General features: G+C 43.0%; 1 protein-coding gene across 4 annotated transcripts in view; it reads left to right on the forward strand.

The window, feature by feature from the left end:
- The window catches only part of CC2D2A (coiled-coil and C2 domain containing 2A), a 133,774-nt gene that overhangs the window by 22,086 nt on the left and 90,034 nt on the right, over positions 1 to 21,654 (forward strand). For 3 of the 4 annotated variants that reach the window (XM_032333880.1, XM_032333881.1, XM_032333882.1), the window contains 5 exons: positions 8,954 to 9,042; positions 9,372 to 9,482; positions 15,104 to 15,202; positions 15,939 to 16,112; positions 20,923 to 21,085. In XM_032333880.1, the coding sequence (XP_032189771.1) occupies positions 8,954 to 9,042; positions 9,372 to 9,482; positions 15,104 to 15,202; positions 15,939 to 16,112; positions 20,923 to 21,085 (636 nt within the window). The remainder of the gene's footprint in view (positions 1 to 8,953; positions 9,043 to 9,371; positions 9,483 to 15,103; positions 15,203 to 15,938; positions 16,113 to 20,922; positions 21,086 to 21,654) is intronic. The other variant, XM_032333879.1, reaches the window with a different exon arrangement.

Consider the following 21,654-nt stretch of genomic DNA (forward strand, 5'->3'; position numbering starts at 1 on the left):
TACAAATATGGCTTTCCAGACATTTCCTGTAAACTGATTCATACAGTACGTAGTGTTTCATGTGAGGCTTCTTTCACTTAGCATAATGTTTTTTGGGATTCATAAATGTTGTAGCATCTATCCACATTTTCTTCCTTTTTATTGCTGAATTGTATTCCATCATATGAATGTCCCACATTTTGCTTATTCATTCACCTGTTGATGGACATTTGGATTATTTCCAGCTTGGGGTTATTATGAATAATGCTGCTAAACACCTTTGGAGTGTGTCTGCATGGATGTCTGTTTTCATTGCTTTTGAGAAATAGTAGAATTTCGGGTCATATGATAAATTTATATTTAACTTTATAAGAAACTATCAACCTGTTTTACAAAATAGCCATGTCAATTTACTCTCCCACCAACAGTTTTTAAGAACTGTCCACACTTGGTATGGTCAGTCTTTAATTATAGTCTCTATGAGGTGTATAATGGTATCTTAGTGTGCTTTTAACTTGTATCTCCCTATTGATTAATGATAGTGAGTATTTTTGTCATATGCTTATTAGCCATTTGTGTATCATCTTAGTAAAATGCCTATTAAATGTTTGCTCATTACTAACCCGATTCACTGTCTAGTGTAGAGTTGTAAGAGTTGTCTATGTATTCTGGATACAAGTACTTTATCAGATCAATATCATACATATTTTCTCTGAGTAAATGTCTCATCTTTTCATTTTCTTAATCATGTCTTTAGAAATATAAAAAGCTTTAATGTCAATGAAGTCAAGTGCATCACTTTTTTATTATTATTATTATGGATTGTGCTTTCAGGATTATATTGAGACTTCTTTGCCTAACCCAAGTTCATGAAGTTTTTCTCCTATATTTTCTTCTATAAGTTTTATGCTTTTAGGTCTTACATTTAGTTAGGTCTGTGATCTATCCTGAGACAACTCAGATTTCACTCTACCAAAGCTGAGCTCCTGATTTCCTTCTCCTAACTTGTTTGTCCTATAGTCTTCCCATCTTGCAAAACACATACTTCATTCCTTCTATTGCTTGGATCATCTTTAACTCCTGTCTTTTTCTGCCCCCATCCATAAGTCCCTGTAAGTCCTGTTTGCTCTACCTTCAAACTAGACCTGAAGTACACCTATTTCCCGCTACTTCCACCCACTCCGATCCCAATCCAAGCCACCTTCAGCTCCCATCTGGAGTATATCACAGCATCCCAGCTGATGGCCTGGCTTCTGTTCTCACCCCAGCAGCCAGAATGGTCTTAGGAAAATAAGGCTGTGGCTCTCCTCTGTTCCAACCCTTCAGTGGTTCTCCCCTGACTCAGAGCTTAAGCCGAATTGGGTAGGATGACCTACCCATTTCAGCTCCGCCTTAACTCTGCGACCAGATACCCTGGTATTCTATCTCCCACCTCTTATCTTTCTCCTTTTCTGCCCTGGTCCTACAGTAGGTATGGCCCTTGGAGTCTTTGTACCCAGTATTACTCTAACTAAAATGCTTTTCCCCCAGCCATCCACATGGCTTGATCGCTCATTTCCTTTACCTGTTCCAAAGTCACCTTGAAGCACTTGCTTAGTCACTCCTAAAACGGCAATGCACACCGCCCCCGGCCATCCTCATCCTGTTTTAGTTGTCTTCATACCATCTATTACCATCTGACATATTAAATATACTGCCTGTCTGTGGTCTCTCTTCCCTGCCAGAAAACACACTCCATGAAGATGAGGATTTGTTTCTTTTCTCCCCTGTTCCATCCTTGATGCCTTGTACACACAATAGGTACTCAAGACCTATTTGCCAGTTGAATGCTTGAAAACTGGAGAAGAGATTCTCTAATTCTCTTATTTCTAAGCATGTCCAAACTTGGGTTTTGTAGAACGCTAGCCACCCAACAGAGAGTCACGCCTGCAAAAATACTGCAAGGTCAGACCGTGTACATGTCATTTCCTCTCTTGGAAGTTCACGAAGCTTGTTCTGAGAACAGTCCGTTCCCCTGGCATCTCGCAGGCAGTCCCTGGCCCTCCTGAATGAGGTTTACATTTTTTTTCTACTCTACCCAAAGCAATATGGAAGGCTTAACCACAGGCAGAATGTCATGGCAAAATATATGTAGGAAGCCACCTTGCAGAATTTCAGCCCTGTCTGAAGCCCCCTTGCCCTATCCCACCACCTGGAGCAGAGGAACAGAAGCCAGGGCTGGCCAGGTGCAGTCTTGCACACGGTGATGATCCCTGTCTCCGTCAGTTCCAGCTGCTGTAATGAAATACCGTAGACTGGTGTCTCAAACCAGAGACATTTATTTCTCACAGTTCTGGAGGCTGAGGAATACAAGACCAAAGCTCAGAATGATTCAGTTCCTGGTAAAAGCTCTCCTCCTAACTTGCTGATGGCCACCTTCTCACAACATCCTCACAGGGTGGAAAGACAGAGAGCCACAGTTCTGGGCTTTCTTCTCTTCAGACGACACTAATCCCATCATAGGACACCCCCCCACACACCTCATCACCTCACCTAAACCTAATTATCCCCCACAGGTTAGTTGTCTCAGGATAGATCACAGACCTAACTAAATGTAAGACCTAAAAGCATAACTTGGCCTCCAGATATCATCACATGGAGAGGGCTGAGAGTTTCAACATATGAACACTGCAGGGACCAAAACAGTCAACCCTAAACAGTTCCCAGGTCTGGGATGTGTCCTGATGCACAGAGATATAGGAGGGGGCAGTGGGCAGAGGCAGATCTTGGGGTCCAAGCGCCCGTGAGTGAGAAGGAAACATGGGCAAAAATAAGGGCCCCACGTTTTCGGCTAACATAAAATGCAGTGTCAATGAGACTATGAAATAAAGAAGCAGAAAAGAAAAAGTGACCACAGAAATCCCTCCAGATGCCTCAGCAAATGTGAACTATCAGCAGTACTGAGGCTCAAAGCCCAGGGAAGAGCCTGCTGTTCTCAGCCTATTTGAATTTCATTTTAGGGAGTAAAATTTTCACAAGTGATGCTACTCTGCTGGGTAAAAATTAGAAAATCAGGAAAAGGAAATAGAAGAAAATAGTCACCCATATTTTTATATCCTAGTGACAATCACCACTAACCTGATGCCATTTTGTTTTGCTGGGTTTTCCTGCCAGACAGCCAAGGACGTCCTATGTTCCCAGAGGGCTGACTGTGACTGAAAGGACATTCCATTTTCTTACATCCATATGGTTGGTCAGATGTTGGGGACAATTGGACGGATTGTCCAACTCATCACATTTTCCTTTTTAAGTCTGTAGGATAGAGCCTCTGTTCCCCTCCAGTTTTTCGTACTGAGGTTGAGCTGGCTTCTGTCCCATGCTCTCCCTCCCCCCCAACTCTGTATTTATTCTGTCCAGGAATTTTTTAACAGGGTTTGGGGTAATTATCTATTTGGGGGAGAGAAGAGGCCAGAATTAAAAGCCAGATGAGGCCAGCGTTTCCCCCATCCTCTAGTCCATTGTCCCCGCAAGAATTATGCTATATGGGGGCACCTGGGTGGCTCAGTTGGTTAAGTGTCTCTGCTCAGCTCAGGTCATGGTCCCAGGGTTCTGGGATCCTGCACCACATCAGGCTCCCTGGAAGCCTGGCTCTCCATTTCCTCCCCACTTATGCTCTCTCTCTTTCTCTCTCTCTATCCCTATCTCTCTCTCTCTCTCTTGCAAATAAATAAATACAATCTTTTTTTTTTTTAAGATTTTTTATTTATTCATTTGACAGACAGAGATGACAAGTAGGCAGAGAGGCAGGCAGAGAGAGAGGAGGAAGCAGGCTCCCCGCCGAGCAGAGAGCCCGATGCGGGGCTCGATCCCAGGACACTGGGTTCATGACCTGAGCTGAAGGCAGAGTCTTTAACCCACTGAGCCACCCAGGCGCCCCACAATCTTTTTTTTTTAAAAAGAGAATTATGCTATATGTAAGTTGCCATAAAAATTTTTTAAATATTTTATTGATGACATAAGTATATAAGTATTAACAAAATAGAAGTATATTAATATAAATATGTTTTAAAATAAAAAACGTTAGATCACTCTTGACGTTATCCAAAAGAATCTAAATGGTAGTGTTTTTTGATGACCCCTGTCACCACCTTAAAAAAAAAAAGCTGTCTCTGCACAGTTGGAAATTTGACACCATTCCCTTTTCTTCTTGAACTCCTTCATTCCACTCCTCCCTCCAAGAACTTTAGGTAACCTGTTTCTGTCCTGAAAGGTCTTTAATTACTCACCATGTTAACGAACTGAATTTTTGATCATGCTGTTATCACAGTTATCAATAGTGCCCAAATGATGAAAACATAAAGGTGCTATGGCATTTGGTAAATATTTGTTCATCATCACAAGTAAAACAAATACAAACACTCAGAAGTAGATTGTTTCACTAGAGAGGGTGGGCAGAAGAGGGAGGTCAGTATAGAGCCATCTTCACGCTCACCTGTTCTATGTGACTCCAGATGATACCAATTCAAATCCAAACCCAAATACCCTGTTTCTGATTTTACCTCAAGTCCCTGGAAAGTCCTAGTACACACAGCGGTAAACAGAGAGCTAGGTCTCAGCAGTGAGAGTCTCAGGACAATGCCTTGCAAGAAGGATAGGATTCTCTTGGCACCGACAAGGGGAGGAAGGAAGGACTTCCAGATGGAGAAGGAACTGTGGAAACTTCTCCGTAAAAACAAGATCACTTCGACTTGTGGACAGATGAGAAGATTACGTTATTTCAAAATGCAGTGCCTGTCTTCCTAGAAGGTTTAAGGGGTCAGGTTTAATAGAAGTGGTCAAGAGAAAAATGGAATGCATCCACCATTTTGTGAAGCCTGTGAGGAGAGAGACACGGGGTACGGTGTGCCTGAGTCATGGGGCAGGTAAAGGACCCAGAGCAGAGAAGATCCGGAAGCATTTGCACACGCGAGGCTGATGCAGCCTCAGGATGGACGGGTTTCCTAGGAAACCAGAACAGCACTGTGAGGACATCATCCTGCTGCCTTCGTGAGAAACACCACCTTGCGAAGATATCCATATTTCATACTGATTGATGTTGTATGTTGAACGGAATGTCTTCCAATTCTCTCCTTATCTGCAAGTTCTTGCACTGCCTCCAAATCAGGTCTTTCCTAATTTTTAAAATTATTTTCATCACACCCTTTGCACTGGACTCTGCAGAAACTTTATTCATGCCAGGTCGGTTCAGCTATATCCAAGAGCCTCCGTGTGTGACTGTGAGGTCATAGCGGTCCTCGGGTTTGGCAAGTCAACACTGGTCCCCTGGGCAGGAAAAACAGACACAGTTTGGGATCACATAGCAGAGTAGTAATGTAGTGAAGGAACTGACACTAAATTAAGGGAAATAATGTCTTAGGAGGGTTATTTTAGTTCTAGTTGTTTAAAGAAACATTGCATTAGATGAAGGCATCTAATCTCTATCAGTTATTATGTTAAAGGGAGTGAATGAGAGCACACATGGTTCATCATGTTATCTTGAAAAAACTGTGTCATCACCATCTGGTTTCACCCAAATGAGAATTCCATTTATTTTGTTTGTACAATCTCCCTCACACCCTCACTTATATGTTTTCCTTCACTGATTTAGTGCTACTAAGTGCCAGGTACAAAGGTCACCTCGAGTGGGTCACATTCTCCACATGCTTGGAATGGAATGGAAAGGACACGTCCCCAGCTGGTTGTACAGACTGGGCTTGGGAATCTCCACACCCTTGAAATGTCTCCCACTAGCATGGACTGGAAAATATCAAGCAAGAACGATTTTTTACCACTTCAGAATCTGTCAAAGTTGTTTTTTTTTTAATAGTCTATTTATTTATTTGAGCGAGAGAGAGTGTGCATGCACAAGCGGGAGGAGTAGCAGAGGGAGAAAGAGAAGCAGACTCCCCACTGAGCCGAGGGCAGATGTCCAACTGACTGAGCCACCCAGGCGCCCCTTTTTCAAAAACTTTTCTCAAATTGCTTTTTAAAAGCAATCCTAGAGAAGCCACATTGTTTTCTTCATTCAGACATCATGTTGAATAAAATATCTTGTCTCCCTTTTAAAGACAAACAAAATTATTCTAGTGAACTGTATATAGATGTTAGCTATTTTAAGTGAACTTGAAAAACTGATTCTCTTTTTAAAAAAAGTGGGGGGGAGGTGCCTGGGTGGCTCAGTGGGTTAAAGCCTCTGCTTTATGATCCCAGGGTCCTGGGATCAAGCCCCACATCGGGCTCTCTGCTCAGCAGGGAGCCTGCTTTCCCTTCTCTTTCTGCCTGCCTCTCGGCCTACTTGTGATCTCTGTCAAATAAATAAATAAAATCTTTAAAAAAAAAATAAAAATTTTAAAAAGGAGGGGAAGTAAATAAGGAAGGAGCATTTTCATGTTTAATTTTTTTTTTTTTTTTTCCTGAGGACTCAAATTTTTTTTTTTATAAACATGTATTTTTATCCCCAGGGGTACAGGTCTGTGAATCGCCAGGTTTACACACTTCACAGCACTCACCAAAGCACATACCCTCCTCAATGTCCATAATCCCACCCCCTTCTCCCAACCCCCTCCCTCCAGCAACCCTCAGTTTGTTTTGTGAGATTAAGAGTCATTTATGGTTTGTCTCCCTCCCAATCCCATCTTGTTTCATTGCTTCTTCTCCTACCCACTTAAGCCCCCATGTTGCATCACCACTTCCTCATATCAGGGAGATCATATGATAGTTGTCTTTCTCTGCTTGACTTATTTTGCTAAGCATGATACGCTCTAGTTCCATCGATGTTGTTGCAAATGGCAAGATTTCATTTCTTTTGATGGCTGCATAGTATTCCATTGCATTTTCACGTTTAGAGACAATTTGTTGACTATAGACATCCTTCTTTTGGGGGCAGAAGCAAGGTGGGTGGCCAGCCAGAGAACAAGAATGATGAACAGCTGTCCCAAAGTCCTTTCATTGTCCAATCAGGGGATCACATACACTTAATGATGCTTGCTATATGCCTGCCCTGTGTGGCTGGGAACCATGGAACCTGGGTGAGGGAACAGCTATTAACCAAATAATCACACAAACAAAATGGCCAGTGCCGTACAGGGAAAGTCTTGGGACCCTAGGTGTACAGAACAGCAGATAGTATCTACCGGGTTGACATGCCCTTTAACATGGAAAGTAATTTCCATTGGAAAGAAAGAAAATGGAAAGAAATTTTTTCAAAGTTAAAAAAAGAACATCAAAGGCCATTTCATTGCACTGATGGAGATGCTCTTCAAGAACTTGAACCTCAACCCACACACGTGAGACCACAGTCTTTAATTATTTCCTGCCTCTTCCTGGCATGGAGTGAATGCTGTGGTTGGAGCCTGATGGAAGAAGGATCTTCTGTCTTTCTATCACACAACCTAAACAACTGTGTGCCAGGCTGCAGAAATGAGCTTTGAAGCCTGGGGCCCTCATCTCTCTGCACCAAGCCAGCACTGAAGGAGCGGCAAATCTGTTGCTAGCAGACTTTTACAGCCCAGCCCCCCTCTTCCTTCTTCTCACCAGTGCTGTTCCTTCTCCCTTCTAATAGAATATCTTCTCCCGCTTTTTCTTGCACTTGCTGCTTTTCTCCCCTCAACAGCGCTGATGGCCACAGGTATCAGAAACCCCTCTTCCCGCATGCTCTGCCTCAGGAAAGGCTTTCTCTAGACGCCAGCACCCGCTGCTGTAGACACGCTTCCTTTGTCTTCACTTCAAGGCCTGATGCTTGCCCAGAGTGCCGGGTGCTGGACAAGCACACGTTTTCTTGTCCTGCTGGCTCCTCAAAAGTGTCCTGTTGCCACATAAAGCCCATCAGTGTCAAAACTCATACATCATCACCTCCTCTTTCTTTCTGTGAACCAGGCATCCTCCACCTTGAGTGTGTGTTTAAGTCCATCCCCTAGATCGCTGGGCTACACCTCCAGTTTCTGGGTCAGTGGGCCTGGGCCTGGCCTGAGGATGTGCATGCTGACAAATGCTGGGAAGATGCGCTGCCATGAGAACTCCATGACCTCCCTCTGGTCACAGGGTCCTGTGGTCCTTTCCTTCTTGTGGCCTCTGTGCGGTTTCTCCCACTGACTCACTGGGGCACCCGAGCTGGTGACTTCCTCTCTCCGCCCACCCACCCCATCCATGCAACCTCAGGACTCCCCCGCCTCTTGGAGAATATGTTCTAGGCTCCTTCGTGTGACATCAGTAATTCAATCCCCAACGCCTTCTGCCATCTGATATTCTGCTCCACACAGGTTCCGCCCTTCTCCTCCAAGCATGGCAACATTCTGTTCCCCAAACACTTTGGTTTAGAGCACTGGGAATGAAAGAACCAGGAACATCCCAAACATCTCACATCCCAGGTATGATTGGAGAGCCTGTCACCTACCCCAGGGACCTTACAGTCTAGGTCCTCAAGATCCCGGATCCTGTGTCTTCCCCACAACTTATAGCTACACAATGGTCCATGAGATTTACATATATATTTAATAATAGTTCAAAATACATGCCGTGTCTATGACGTAGACTAGGGCGATGGCTTGGGCCTGATTGAAGTGATCAACACTGTTGAAAGCTGAACCTTGAACTCACTAGCTGTCCCTTCACCTACAAGCCTGTTTCTCAGTTCAACAAATTGGAAGGTCTCTCCCCACTGGTAATTGAATTGGTGTGTCTCTGTCTTGAACCGTCAAATATCATTCATTTTACTCTTGGTTAAGTCAACGTGGCACTCCTGGCAGGACCAAGCTTCGCCCTGCCTGTCGCAAAGAAGCCAAGACATGCACTGAGTATGTCACATGGACGGCTGTCAGCATGAGCTCATGTTTGCTTATGTAAAGTTCTAACTTTGCAAAACAAAATTACATTCTCATGTTATTTTTAAATCTCATCTTCCCTTTGGAAAAAAAGAAAAAAAAAGTTTCTTTAAAGTGATTTTCCTGTGTTTTTTTAGGCTTACCTCCAATTCCTTCAGCTTCCAGGACAGGCTTTGCAGAATTTTCCATGAGGGAACGCATGAGGGAGAAATTACAAGCTGCAAGGGTGAGAAAAAACACGTGAATATTTTGCTCAGTGGCTGATTGCCGTTCCTCAGGTCTTGTCTAGAATGCTCTGTCTGCTCAAAACTGCATGAGTTTGAGTGCTGTTACATTTGTTTTCCTTGTTTTAAATATTAATGTGGTATTTAACATTGGCACAGGCAGAAAATTATGCTTAAGAAGTATTCAGTGTCATTTTCCTTAACTATTTCACTTGCTCTTTTCTCTTAAAGAAGTAAGGTGTGTAGTTCTTATGGATTGTTTTCTACTAAGATGGTGACAGGTTTTTGCAGCATTCCCGATGCTAACCAGCATCTCTGTTTGACTTTGTAGTCCAAAGCAGAAAGCACGTTGCTGCAGGAAATTCCTACCCCTCGGCCCAGGCGCTTACAAAGCCCCAACAAGAGAGAACTGGAGACTGAATTTGGCACAGAGGTGAGAAAGGGACCTTCTCCACTTTGTGATCAAAGACAGTGAAGCAGAATATAACATTTCCAGCAAAAGTTTCTAGAACAGAGCTGTGCACAGAGGAGGCATTCAACACTTATCAATAATCGTCATAGCTACTGTTTATAGAGTCCTGCTGAGACCAGGTGTTTTCCCCGTGTTCTCATATGTCTTTATCCCAGCACTCCAGTAGGTGGGTTCTTTTGTTTTCATTCACATTTGATGGATGAGTAAACTGAGGTTCAAAGCAGCCACGAGGCCATCTCCAGGTCACAGACATGCATGCGGGATTTGAGATCAGATTCCAGTTCTTTCTCATTCCCAGTCTGTCCTTTGGGTCAGCATTGCTGGACCTATGGATCTTGCTGGGAAGAAAAGAGAGATAGGAGTGCAGTAGGAAAGTAGGGTGAAATGGTGGGGGCCTTGAATGTCACAGAAAGGGCCTCAGTTGTTTCCTACAAGCCATGGAAAGCAGTCAACCATAGGCTGGGGAGGTGGTTTGAGTGTACTGGAGTGATTTTTGTTTGAGTCTGAGGTGCTGAGGGGACATGTCAGTGTGTGTGTGTCTAGAAACATGCACAAAGGAAGGGACCAGGCCTGGAGAAATGAATTTAATAAGCATTTCTACTGCGGTGAGTTTTGAAGTTTTAAGCGGCCTTTGTTTCCTAAAAGAAAGAAGACTGAGGAAGATCTTGACACTTGGAGGAAAACTGACAGTTGAGGCCCATGAGGAGGACAGGAAGCCACTAAAAGCCAGAAAATCCTGTCAGGGGTGTAGATGAAGGACAAGCCTGTATGAGGGTGGAAGAAGGAAGGGAAGAACGGAACAAACGGCCCAGTGAGGTGTTTGCAAGTCTAACCCACTTGTTTGTTGTTGATGGTGATGGTTGGGTTAGTTTTTACTCTTGAAACAAAAAAAAAGCACAGGTGTGAAGAAATTTCTGTGGAGAGATCACCGATTGCTTAGAGGATGCCTTCTCTTTTTCTGTGATGAGATATTATAACATTTTGCCTATATTCATCCCAAATTAAGCCAAAGATTGCATGATTACAAGAAAAGTTACAGCCGTGTTCATGTGTCATGGCCTGTGGTTCTTTAGTAGGAATATTCTGTAGATCTGATGAAATGGCTTTATGGCAGTTCGTTGCTCCATTCTGCTGAGGAGACACTTATTTTTCTTTGATTCCAATTATCTTCTTCATTGTAAGCCATAATTTTAAAATACTGAAAAATAAGGAAAAACTACATAAATTATCATCAGCTTTGACACAAATACTTCTGTTATGTTGTTATGTGTATGAATCCCGGCATCTGGTCAGATGGGCTAAATGATTGGATGATCCGGTCTCATATCTGAGCCTGCCTATACTTTTTTTTCTTTAAGATTTTATTTGTCAGAGAGAGACAGTGAGCACAAGCAGGGCGAGAGGCAAGCAGACAGGGACAGGCTCCCCACTGAGCAAGGAGATCGATGCGGGACTCGATCCCAGGACCCCAGGATCATGACCTGAGCTGAAGACAGATGCCTAACCGACTGAGCCACCACGTAGCCCTGAGCCTGTCTATACTTTCTGATTGATAATCATTTCACAAAATCACAGCAGCTCTTACTTGTCCATGGGTCATGAATACAATATCCCCAATAAAGCTTTAAGTTATGGAAGTAAAAATATACTCCCTTGGCCTAGAGAGTATTTATTGCTTTTTGTGAGCAGGTCTGTGGCTTATATCTACTCTGTTCTGTATCCCCTAAGAGCCATTCTATGGATTTGAGGTGTTGGAAGAGGTCATCAAAAAGACATGACCACTGGTTGACCTGCAAGCTGGACCAAGTAATTGAAAGTTCCTCATGCCCTCCCCTGTCCTGGGAATGTGTGTTCCACTTGCCTTCCCCACTCCCAGAAGCTGCCCCAGCGATGCAGCCTTGAGATAGGAATGTGGTGTTGACCATCTGTCTGGTACACTTGACTGAACCCAGTTAGGACGTCAGTATAAACTTCCAATATTTGGCAGGCAGGCGTGAGGATCTCCTTATCTTGCAGCCACCAAGACATGCCTCGTAAGTTCCCCCACTTATTAAAACTGCCCCTCCCGATCTAGAATGATCTGCTTCTCTTCAGTCTCTCCTTGCCCTCTGCGTGCACTCGTGGCCAATTTGCAAAACAACATGAGGCAAACATCAGCTGACTTGTTTCTCTGTGTTTTGTTTTATTTTCAGAAAAGTTATTTTTATTTTTTATTTTTTTGGTCTTTGAAATACTATTAGTGAGTTTATTGTGTTTGTATCTAAAAGACAGTTGGCAAGCCAAGGGCTCTCACAGCAGAACATGGAAGGAGGCTCGGAGGTATGTTGTCAGAAGTCAGCTTATGTAGGATGGAGGTAATGACTGGTTACAGGATTAGAATTCTAATTTCTAATTAGAATTCTAATTTCTTAAATGAAAGGGAATGGGCTAGTGGTTACCTCATATCAGTTTGGGGATCAATTAAAGTTTCATTTATCATAAAAAAGTTATGAATTTATAAAGAAAAGTTATGTTTTTAAAATATTTTAAGAACTAAAAAGGACTATAAGGAACATGGAGATGACAGGAAAGGAGAAATAGAGCAGAGAAGAGATAAGATGTTGTAACTTCAGACAAAATCTGGCATTGAAGGCCTAGCGGTCCCTTCCAGGGGTGGGACAGGGCTAATGTTCTCAGTCTTCAGTTAGCCAAGCAGGGGCTCTCAGATCTGGGTTCTAACTCACCTTCCAGTCTACTGGCTTTTTAAAAATACCTCCCTTTGGTGTTTTTCTTTTTTTTTTTTCCCTCCTCCTTGATGATCCCAAATCAAGGATGATGATGTCAAAGTGAATTCTGGTGGACAATGTGGAAGGAATATACAAAATTGCTTTTAGCACAGCCCTGGAACCATAGCAATACTGGATGATTTTAGCTCTCCACAAAAAGAAAAAAAAAAAAAAAGAAAAAAGTCCTGGTAAAGAAAAATCTGTTCTAAGGCACACTGAGTGAGATAAATATGTGTGTTTACCTTAGTCAATTGCACGGAAGGAGAGGCCTCAGGCTTGTACATTTTGGCCTTGGAAGTGGAAAGCTTCAATATTCAATTTCATTGTATTTTATATTTCTTGGGATTCAGGTTAATCACAATAGTGCCTTTTTAAAGTCTGATTCAGCCAGCAGGGCCTGTATAGCTTAGCCAAGGGGAGAGTGAAACCAAGTGGGTAGGAGTGGCGGGGTGCAGAGCTCAGCTCATGTCTCAATGACCTGCATGCCTGGCGTCCCTCCCTGACAGGACAGGCTGACCTGGAAGGAATGAGTGACTCCTCTTCCTGTGAAGTCGTGTTGGACAGGCCAGGTTCCACAGTTCCTTTCTCTTACAGTGCTGGGTTTCAATGATACCACGGATGAGGGTTCAAAATAGCCAAGTTACCTGAACAATGGACCCAGCTGCCCTTTTTAGACCTGATCTCAGGTTAACAGAATATCTCACAGAGCAGATTTCTTAATGTATAGATCTCAATCCAGAAGGAATATCGAAAATGTTGTCCATTTAAATCCTATTTGAGCAAAGAATGGAGGACAGGATGAGCCCAGATGCTGGACCCCAGCTGCCCAGTGTTAAATGCTGGCAACCTCACTCACCGGCTGGGTGACCTTGGAGGTCTAATTTATCTTCTCTCTGGACCCTACTTCCCACAAGAAACTAGAGCCTGAGGCAAGGATTTTTCATGCTTTATCTGTGTGGCTTCTTCTGAGAAGTGATATCAATGAACAGGAGTTGGGAACTGGGGAGAAAGAATCAGGAGGTAAAATCAGTTCTGGCAACTGTCACTGAGCTGACTAATGCCATGGTGACCAGGGCTCGATCCTGCCAGGGCCTTGCTGAGGAGTCTGCTTCTCAGAATTGCCTGCCTAGTTCCTGGAAGATAGGACGTTTGTCTCATGGCATCAGTTCCCAGCAAGATTTGCCCAACGCTCCTGGCCCTCCTGGTTTGGTCTAAGCCTCAGAATGTCCGAGTGGGTCTCTGCAGGCCAATGATGAGAGCTTGATATCCTTGGAAAAGCTAAAACCAAGTGCTATGAAAGTTCACCTAAATGCAGCTAGATGTCCAGCATGACCAGAAGAAAAACCAGAGTATCAGTTAAGTATAATCTATCATAATAAAAAAATATATGCCATTCCCTTTATGTAAAATTCTGTGCCTCAGGCTCTAGTTTCTGGCAGACTAAAATAAAATGTTTATAGCCATGTGATGTAAATGCCAACCAGGGGGATCAAAGACATGTAAAAAGAAAATCAAGAATGTGGTGATGAGACCCATCATGATTGAGCCATAACTGTAAGCATACTTTAGGTGCATTGCTTTACCTGACGCTCAGAACAAGTGGTCTAAGCTATGAGGATGGAGTTGGGATTCACAGCCAGGCGGGCAGCTCCAGAGCCTCTGGTTTGATAACTAAGCTAGACAGAATAGCACCTGATGTGCCTCAGGCAATAAGATTCTAGAAAAGAGATTTCATCTTAGAATGGAGGAGTCTGAGAAAAGAAGTAGCTTTGCATGATCTGGAAAAACAGGTAGGATTTGGGAAGGATATGTGAGAGGGGCCCGGTGCAAATACACTACATTCCATTTCCCCTGATGAAAACTATTCCATGCTGTGACACAGTCTCGGTCCAGATAATAATAACAAAGTTTCCATCACAGGTAGAATACGTTTGTCCCTTCTTACAATGAGATCTAGATATGCTATTGGAATAGCCTGGAGTCCCTCCGAAGGAAGGCGTGGCATTTGTGTTGTGCTGGGTGGGAAAGGAGAAGTAGCCAGGATCTGGGAGGGGTGGATTAGAAGCAGAGATGAGGACAAAGTGGGAACAGCCCTTGGTGGATTGGCCGTCACAGGACAAAGGGAGCCCCCGTAATAGCAGTTACCACACTGAGCTATCATAGGCAGAACTCAGCTTCAAGGGGGGCGGGGTGGGGCAAGGCAGAAGGTCCAGCGGCTCAAGAGGACAGGCCTCGCACCCTGGAAGCTGTATGTCAGAATTTATTCATATCCAGGATTACTGAGGCTTATCTTCATAAGTTGTTTGGAAATGGTCCTCTGTGAACTAAATCATCTATTGATCTGTAGAAGAAATAGCATTTGTCATTTTACGGTCCTTTGAGTATAAAATTTTGTATTTATTTGGTCTTGAGAGAGGCAGCTGAGTAAGAAAATAATCAGCAACCTTAACCTTCAACTATATTTCACATTTGTAAACACTTCATTCCTTAAGAATGATGGTCTGCACCCATGGTCTGAGGTTTTCCCCTTTGAGAGTTAATGCTTGTTTTACAACATCTTTAGTTTCTTGATTTAAATGTTCTGTCTATCCTGAGGCACCCGGGGGTCTTAGTCGGTTGAGCGTCCAACCCTTGATTTCAGCTCAGGTCATGATCTCAAGAGTCATGAGATCAAGCCCCGCATCAGGTTCCATGCTCAGGATGGAGAAACTTCTCCCTCTCCCTCTGCTCCCCCACTCACTCGTGCGAGCTCTCTCTCTCAAATAAATAAATAAAACCCTTTTAAAATAATAAATATTCTACTTATCCTTTTTTCTGCTCATACAGGCAGGTGAGGAGGTACAGAGGACTCAACAAGATGATTTCCAAAGTTACTCAAGAGTAAAATTCCGTGATTCTGTACAAAAAATCAAGCCTAAACTCCCGGTGAGAAATCCTGTCTTTTTAAATCATGCATGCTTTAAATCGTGTTTTTTGTTGATTTGTTTGTGTTTTTCAAAAATATCCTATGACAGATGCTTATATACATACCCTGACTCTTATTACTGTGGAATATGCAAGAAAAAAGTATGAGAACTGATTCCTACTTTTAAAATGCTAGAACCAGCGGGACGATTAGAATACTGCCTGACTGGGTAAAGGGGGCTGCATGGAAGGGCAGGAAATGTTAGCAAAAAGACTATTTTTTCAACTCTGAAGTTGTCCCAGCTTCATTATGGAGGAAGAAAGGGAATACCAACTCAAGAAGAATCAAAACAAAAAATGTCATTTTTTAAAAAAAGTCAACAGACCCCTGGATTGCTCATAATTAAACAAAAGTATCTCAGCATTAATCTATAAAATAATGAATCTACTTTTTTGGCATTTTACTCATTTTTTCAAAAGCTGTTACTCCTATCAATAATATATTTATGTGCCTATGAGAATGTTTGCTAGTTTATAAAAAAGTGACTATGAAAGCTACTTATTCGAGGAAGCCACCCCTTGCCTATTGCATGTCTTAAAGTTTGTGACAGGTCATCTTGTGCCTTCGACAAAGGTAATACGCTCAGGATGCATGGCATACGCTCGATGCCACCAACGTCAAGCTGCTGTCAGTGAGCTGTGGGACTCATCTCCACTGCTACAATCTGAAACTCTATCACTCACCACTTCTCCTTAGGTTCCACCTGGCTTCCCTTCTGCCGAAGAAGCCTATAACTTCTTCACTTTCAACTTTGATCCCGAACCAGAGGAATCACAAGAAAAGCCAAAAGCCAAAACCAGAGCTGGCCCGAACCAAGAGGAGGAGGAAGGAGAGGAAGAAGAGCCTCCTGCGCCAGGAGAACGCAGAACGGTATTTAACGTTACGGTGGGGGGAGGTGAGGGATGATGTTGGTGTCAATGACCACGGTGGTGACAATGGTGACGAGAATGATGACATCCTCACCAGAAGGAAAGTGGCCGAGGGCAAACCTGCCACCACCACATGCAACGGCTCATCCATCGTTTAGTGGAAAGCAAAATGAATACTGTGTTCACGTTACTTTCTGTAGCCTTTGATTTTACCCCATAATTTGGATAATAAGGACCTTGATTAAATATGTCTATTTCTTTTCTGTGGAAAAGGAGAAAAAAAAAAAAAACAGAACAAGGAGGCTTACAGATTTTTCTTGCTAGATGCCACACAGCGATTCGTATTCATTTGAGATGCAAAATGTTGGCCTCTCCAAGGCAAATGAATCTTCTCTCTCTCTTCCCACATCCTCACAGGTGATTAGCTTTTTGTGCTCCATTCCACACCCAAGCTATGACTCAGACTCTGTAATTGTGCATGGCACATGTAAGACAAAAGAAAACATCCCATTTAAAAAACGGACAAAGGACTTGAATAGACATATCTCCAAAGAAGATATACAAATGGCCATTAAGTACATGAAATAAACTTAACATCACTAATCATTAGGGAACTGCACATCAAAACCACAATGAGATCCCATTTTACACAAATTAGAATGGCTTTTATTAAAGAAGGAAGGAAGGGGAGAGGAAAGGAAAGGAAGAAGGGAAGAAAGGAAGGAAGGAAGGAAGAGAGATGGGCTGGCAAGGATGTAGAGACATTAGACCCTTGTGCATTGCTGATGGCAACATAAAATGGTACAGCTGCTGTGAAAACAGTCTGGTCATTCCTCAAAAATTTAAACATGGAATTACTATGTTACAGCAACTCCATTTCTGGGTATATACCCAAAAGAATAGAAGCAGGCACTCAAACAGATACTTCTCCACTTAACAGTGGAGAAATGTTCTCAATAGCCAAAAGGTAAAAGCAACCAAAATATCCATCAGCAAACGAACGAATAAACAAAATATGATATATACACACAATGGAAAATTTTCCATGTTAAAAAGGAAAGAAATTCAAGCACCTGCCTTGCTCAGTCAGTAGAAAAAAAAAAAAAGATCTGGATATTTCAATTCTATCTCAATAAAACTGAAAAAATTTTTAAATAATTTTTTTTTAATTTTTAAAAAGGAAAGAAATTCTAATAGATACAGAAAATACATTTGACAAAATTCAGTACTATTCATGACAAAAACTCTTAAATTAGGCATAGAAGAAATGTACCTCCACATAATAAAGGCCATCTGTGACAAAACCACAGCTAACATCATACTCAGTGATGAAAGCTTGAAAGTTTTTCCTCTAAAATCAGGAGCAAGACAATGGTGCTCACTCTCGCCACTCCTATTTCAACATAATACTAGAAGACTTAGCTAGAGCAATCAGGCAAGAAAAAGAAATTAAGAGGTATCTGAACAGGAATTAAAGGTATCTGAACTGAAAAAAGAAATTGTCTTTATTTGCAGATGCTTTCATTTTATGTAGAAATAAAACTAGAGACTCAACCAAAAAATTGTTAGATATAATCAATGAATTCTGCAAAGTTGCAGCATACAAAATTAAAATACAAAAATCAGTTGTATGGGGGTACCCAGGTGGCTTAGTTGGTTAAGTGTCTGTCTTCAGCTCAGGTCATGATCCCAAGATCTTAGGATGGAGCCCCACATCAGGCTCCCAGCTCAGCAGGGAGTCTGCTTCTCCTTCTCACTCTCCCCACCCTATGCTCTGTCTCTCTCAAATAAATAAGTAAAACCTTTAGAAACAAAAACAAAAATCAGTAGTGTTTCTTTACAATTACAACAAATTTTCTGAGAAAGAAATAAATTGATCCCATTTACGATAGTTTCAAAAACAATAAAATACTTAGGAATAAATTTAACTAAGGTGGTGAAAGACCTGTACTCTGAAAAATGTAAGACACTGATGAAAGAAGTCAAAGAAGACACAAATAAATGTAAAATTATCCCATGTTCATGGATCAGAAGAATTAATATTATTAAAATGTCAACACTGCCAAAAGCCATCTATAGATTCCATGCAATCTCTATAAAGATTTCAATGACCCTCTTTACAGAAGTAGGAAAAATACTTCTAAAATTTATGTGGAACCACAAGACCCCCAAAGCCAAAGTAATCAAAGTGTGATGCCTCCTGCTTTGTCCTTCTCAGGAGGCATCACATTTTGATTTCAAGCTATACTATAAAGTTACAGTCATTGAAACAGCATGGTATTAGCATAAAAACAGACCAATAGGCCAGTGGAACAGAATCGAGAGCCCAGAAGTAAACCCAAGTAGGTGTGGTCAATTGACAGGGGGATGGGGCCAAGAGTACTCAGTGGGTAAAACAGTCTCTTCAGTAAATGATGCAAAGATAATTGGATATTCACATGCACAAGAACAAAAGAGGACCCGATCTTACACCACTCACAAAAAATGAATTCAAAATGGATTAAAGGCTTAAATGTAAGACCTGAATCCATGAAACTCATTGGAAGGTGGGGGCTAACTTAGAAAAAAATCTCCTTGATGTGGGTCCTGGTAATGAGTTTTTGGATATGACACGTAAGCACAAAAAACAAAATCAAAATGTAATTTTTTAGCTAGGTTTATTTGATCGTCATTGTTTTACAAGCCAATATTCAGCTTGTTCTGACTCCAGAGGTTCTCGTGAGGTTGTAGGCAAGGCAGCCAAGGATGCAGTCAGCTGAAAGCTTGACTGGGTTGGGAGGTTTTCTTCCAAGGTGGCTTACCCTCCTGCCTGGCAGGTGCTGGGTTTTGGCAGGGGGCTCAGTTCAGACCTCCCCACAAGGCTGCTTGAGCATCTCCTGACATGACAGCTGATTTCCCCTAAAGCAAGTGATCCAAAAGAAAGCAAGGACAAAGCTACGGTGCCTTTCCTGACCTAGAGTCAGAAGCTACATACCAGCACTCATATCCCGCTCATTGGAAGTGAGTCACTAAGTGAGGCCCCCACAGAAAGTCGGGAGAACCAGGGTCTGCTTTTGGAAGGCAGAGCTATCAACAAAGCTGTAGGCATTGAAACTGAGACATGAGACATGACGTGTCTCAACAAGCCACCTCTCTTCCCTTTTGCATGCTTTTCCCCTGGAAGCTCTGTGTTCCTAAATCTGCCCTTTGAAATCATGCCCTCCTGTGAAGCCCCTTCCCTGTACTCCATCCCCCTGTCTGCTCAGACCCTCTTCCGGTACTTTTATACTCAAAGTGGATTTAGTCTTTCTGGCAGAGGTTTTAGATCCTGTGTAGCTCTCCACCTCTGTCTGTAATTTTTCTCCGTCTGTCTCTGCTTACCACAAAACCAAAAGGAGGATTAAGCAAGGAAAAAAAAAAAAATCACACACTGAAATGAGGGCACTTTTCTCTTTTTTCCTTTTTTGAAGTTTTTGGCATTCTGTGTTCTCAGATTGTGCCGGGAGCTTGGCTACCCCATAGATTTACTTCCCCTTCTCATTGTTTGGTTTATTGGGGAGGAAATATGAAAAGGCAGGTAGCAAGGTTATCACCTGTGCAGATTTCCCTGGGATTTTAAAGGCTGTTCCTTCTAAATGGGCACCAGTATTTAATTAAGAAGGAGGAGGAGGAAAAAATGGAGGAAGAAGAGGGGAAGGAGGAGGGGAAGAAGAAGAAGAAAAGTAAGGAGACAGAGAAAGGAAGAAAGAAAAGGAGAAAAAGATCGGGAAATACTCAATTGACTTGCTACAGCTAGCATTTGTGATGGCAGACCCACCGCTTAGAATCTTTTCGTGCGTCCACTAACTCTATCTTCACAAAACCCTAAGAGGTAAGCTTTGTTAATGTCCCCGTCCTGCCGTGGAGAAAACCAAGGATTAGAACGGCTGGTAAGGGGCGCCTGGGTGGCTCAGTGGGTTAAGCTGCTGCCTTCGGCTCAGGTCATGATCTCAGGGTCCTGGGATCGAGCCCCGCATACGGCTGGTAAGGGGCGCCTGGGTGGCTCAGTGGGTTAAGCTGCTGCCTTCGGCTCAGGTCATGATCTCAGGGTCCTGGGATCGAGCCCCGCATACGGCTGGTAAGGGGCGCCTGGGTGGCTCAGTGGGTTAAGCTGCTGCCTTCGGCTCAGGTCATGATCTCAGGGTCCTGGGATCGAGCCCCGCATTGGGCTCTCTGCTCAGCAGGGAGCCTGCTTCCCTTCCTCTCTCTCTGCCTGCCTCTCTGCCTACTTGGGATCTCTGTCTGTCGGATAAATAAATAAAATCTTTAAAAAAATTTAAAAAATAAATTAAATAAATTTTTTTAAAAAAAAGAAGAACGGCTGGTAAGTTCCCCACCATCCCACAGGCAATGCGGGTGGGGCTGGGCTGCAGGTGTATACACCGCGCAGAGTGTGGACACTGCTTACAGCGTCTTGCCCTGGGGTCGGTGCCGGGGGAAGGTTAACGTACCATGTAACTTCTGAGCCCAAGGACTTGAAGTACATGCGGAAGAATACACACCCTTAGAGTCCAGAGTTGCTAAGATTTCGATTGCATTGCCCAGCATCTCTCTTCTGACTTCAGCCTATTCTGGTTTTGACATTTTCCAACCACGTGGAAGAGTGAAAAACAAAGAAAACCCGCTTGGGGAGCATGAAAGGCCATCGAGTTTTACCCTTGCTTTTAAAAAAAGGATACAAGAAAAAGATCACTGTCTTGTAAGATACGTTGTTGGATGAGTTTAATGCCCTTGTTTTTCTAAGTAGACGTATAATCACAGCACAGTTTTTCTTGCTGTTTATTGTAATGCAGGACGAGGAAGAGCTGCTCGGTGCCAAGGATGAAGAGGATTTTCTGTTGGGCTTAGACCACGCAGCTGAGGATTTCATAGCCGTCAGACCCGCAGAGTATGAAAGCGTCCACGTTCGACTGCAGATGGAAAGAGAACTCCTCTTCGTACCCAGCAGGGTGACAGGTACTTGCGCTTTTTGCCTTCCTGCTCGCTTCGGGCATCTTCATTTTCCTTCATGTGAAATACGGCTGGTGTCTGAGGATAAAGAACTTGAGCAAATGCCCACTGAACATTCACTCACTGATGGACTAGCCCAAGAAACACCTGGGTGTTTTGAGGGGCCCCCTCATCAAACTGGCGACCAGTTCTGGGGGCAGAGAGTCTGAGACTCAGGCTGAGAGAAGGAGAATCTCTCTGTTTCATCCTCTACTCCCTCTCAACCCTGCTAGAACACTTACGTGACCAGATTTGGGGGGGGGGGTTCCCCACACCAACCAATTCTCGAATACTAGCTGGATATCCTACAGTTCAGCTCTGACACTTACACCTGGAGTCAGCACAGACCCCACAAGTTAAGGACTCCGTCCCACAAGACTGCCTTCTGCTTAGACACCAATCACAAGTAGTGGGTCCCCACATTACCCATACTTCTATTTGATTTTGCCACAAATTGGAGGTTCCATGCCTCGGGTTTGATAATTTGTTCTAACAGTGCATAGTAGTCAGAGAAACACTTACATTTACTCACTTAT

This window comes from Mustela erminea, chromosome 2 (genome assembly GCF_009829155.1).
Source record: "Mustela erminea isolate mMusErm1 chromosome 2, mMusErm1.Pri, whole genome shotgun sequence".
Classification (NCBI taxonomy): Eukaryota; Metazoa; Chordata; class Mammalia; order Carnivora; family Mustelidae; genus Mustela; species Mustela erminea.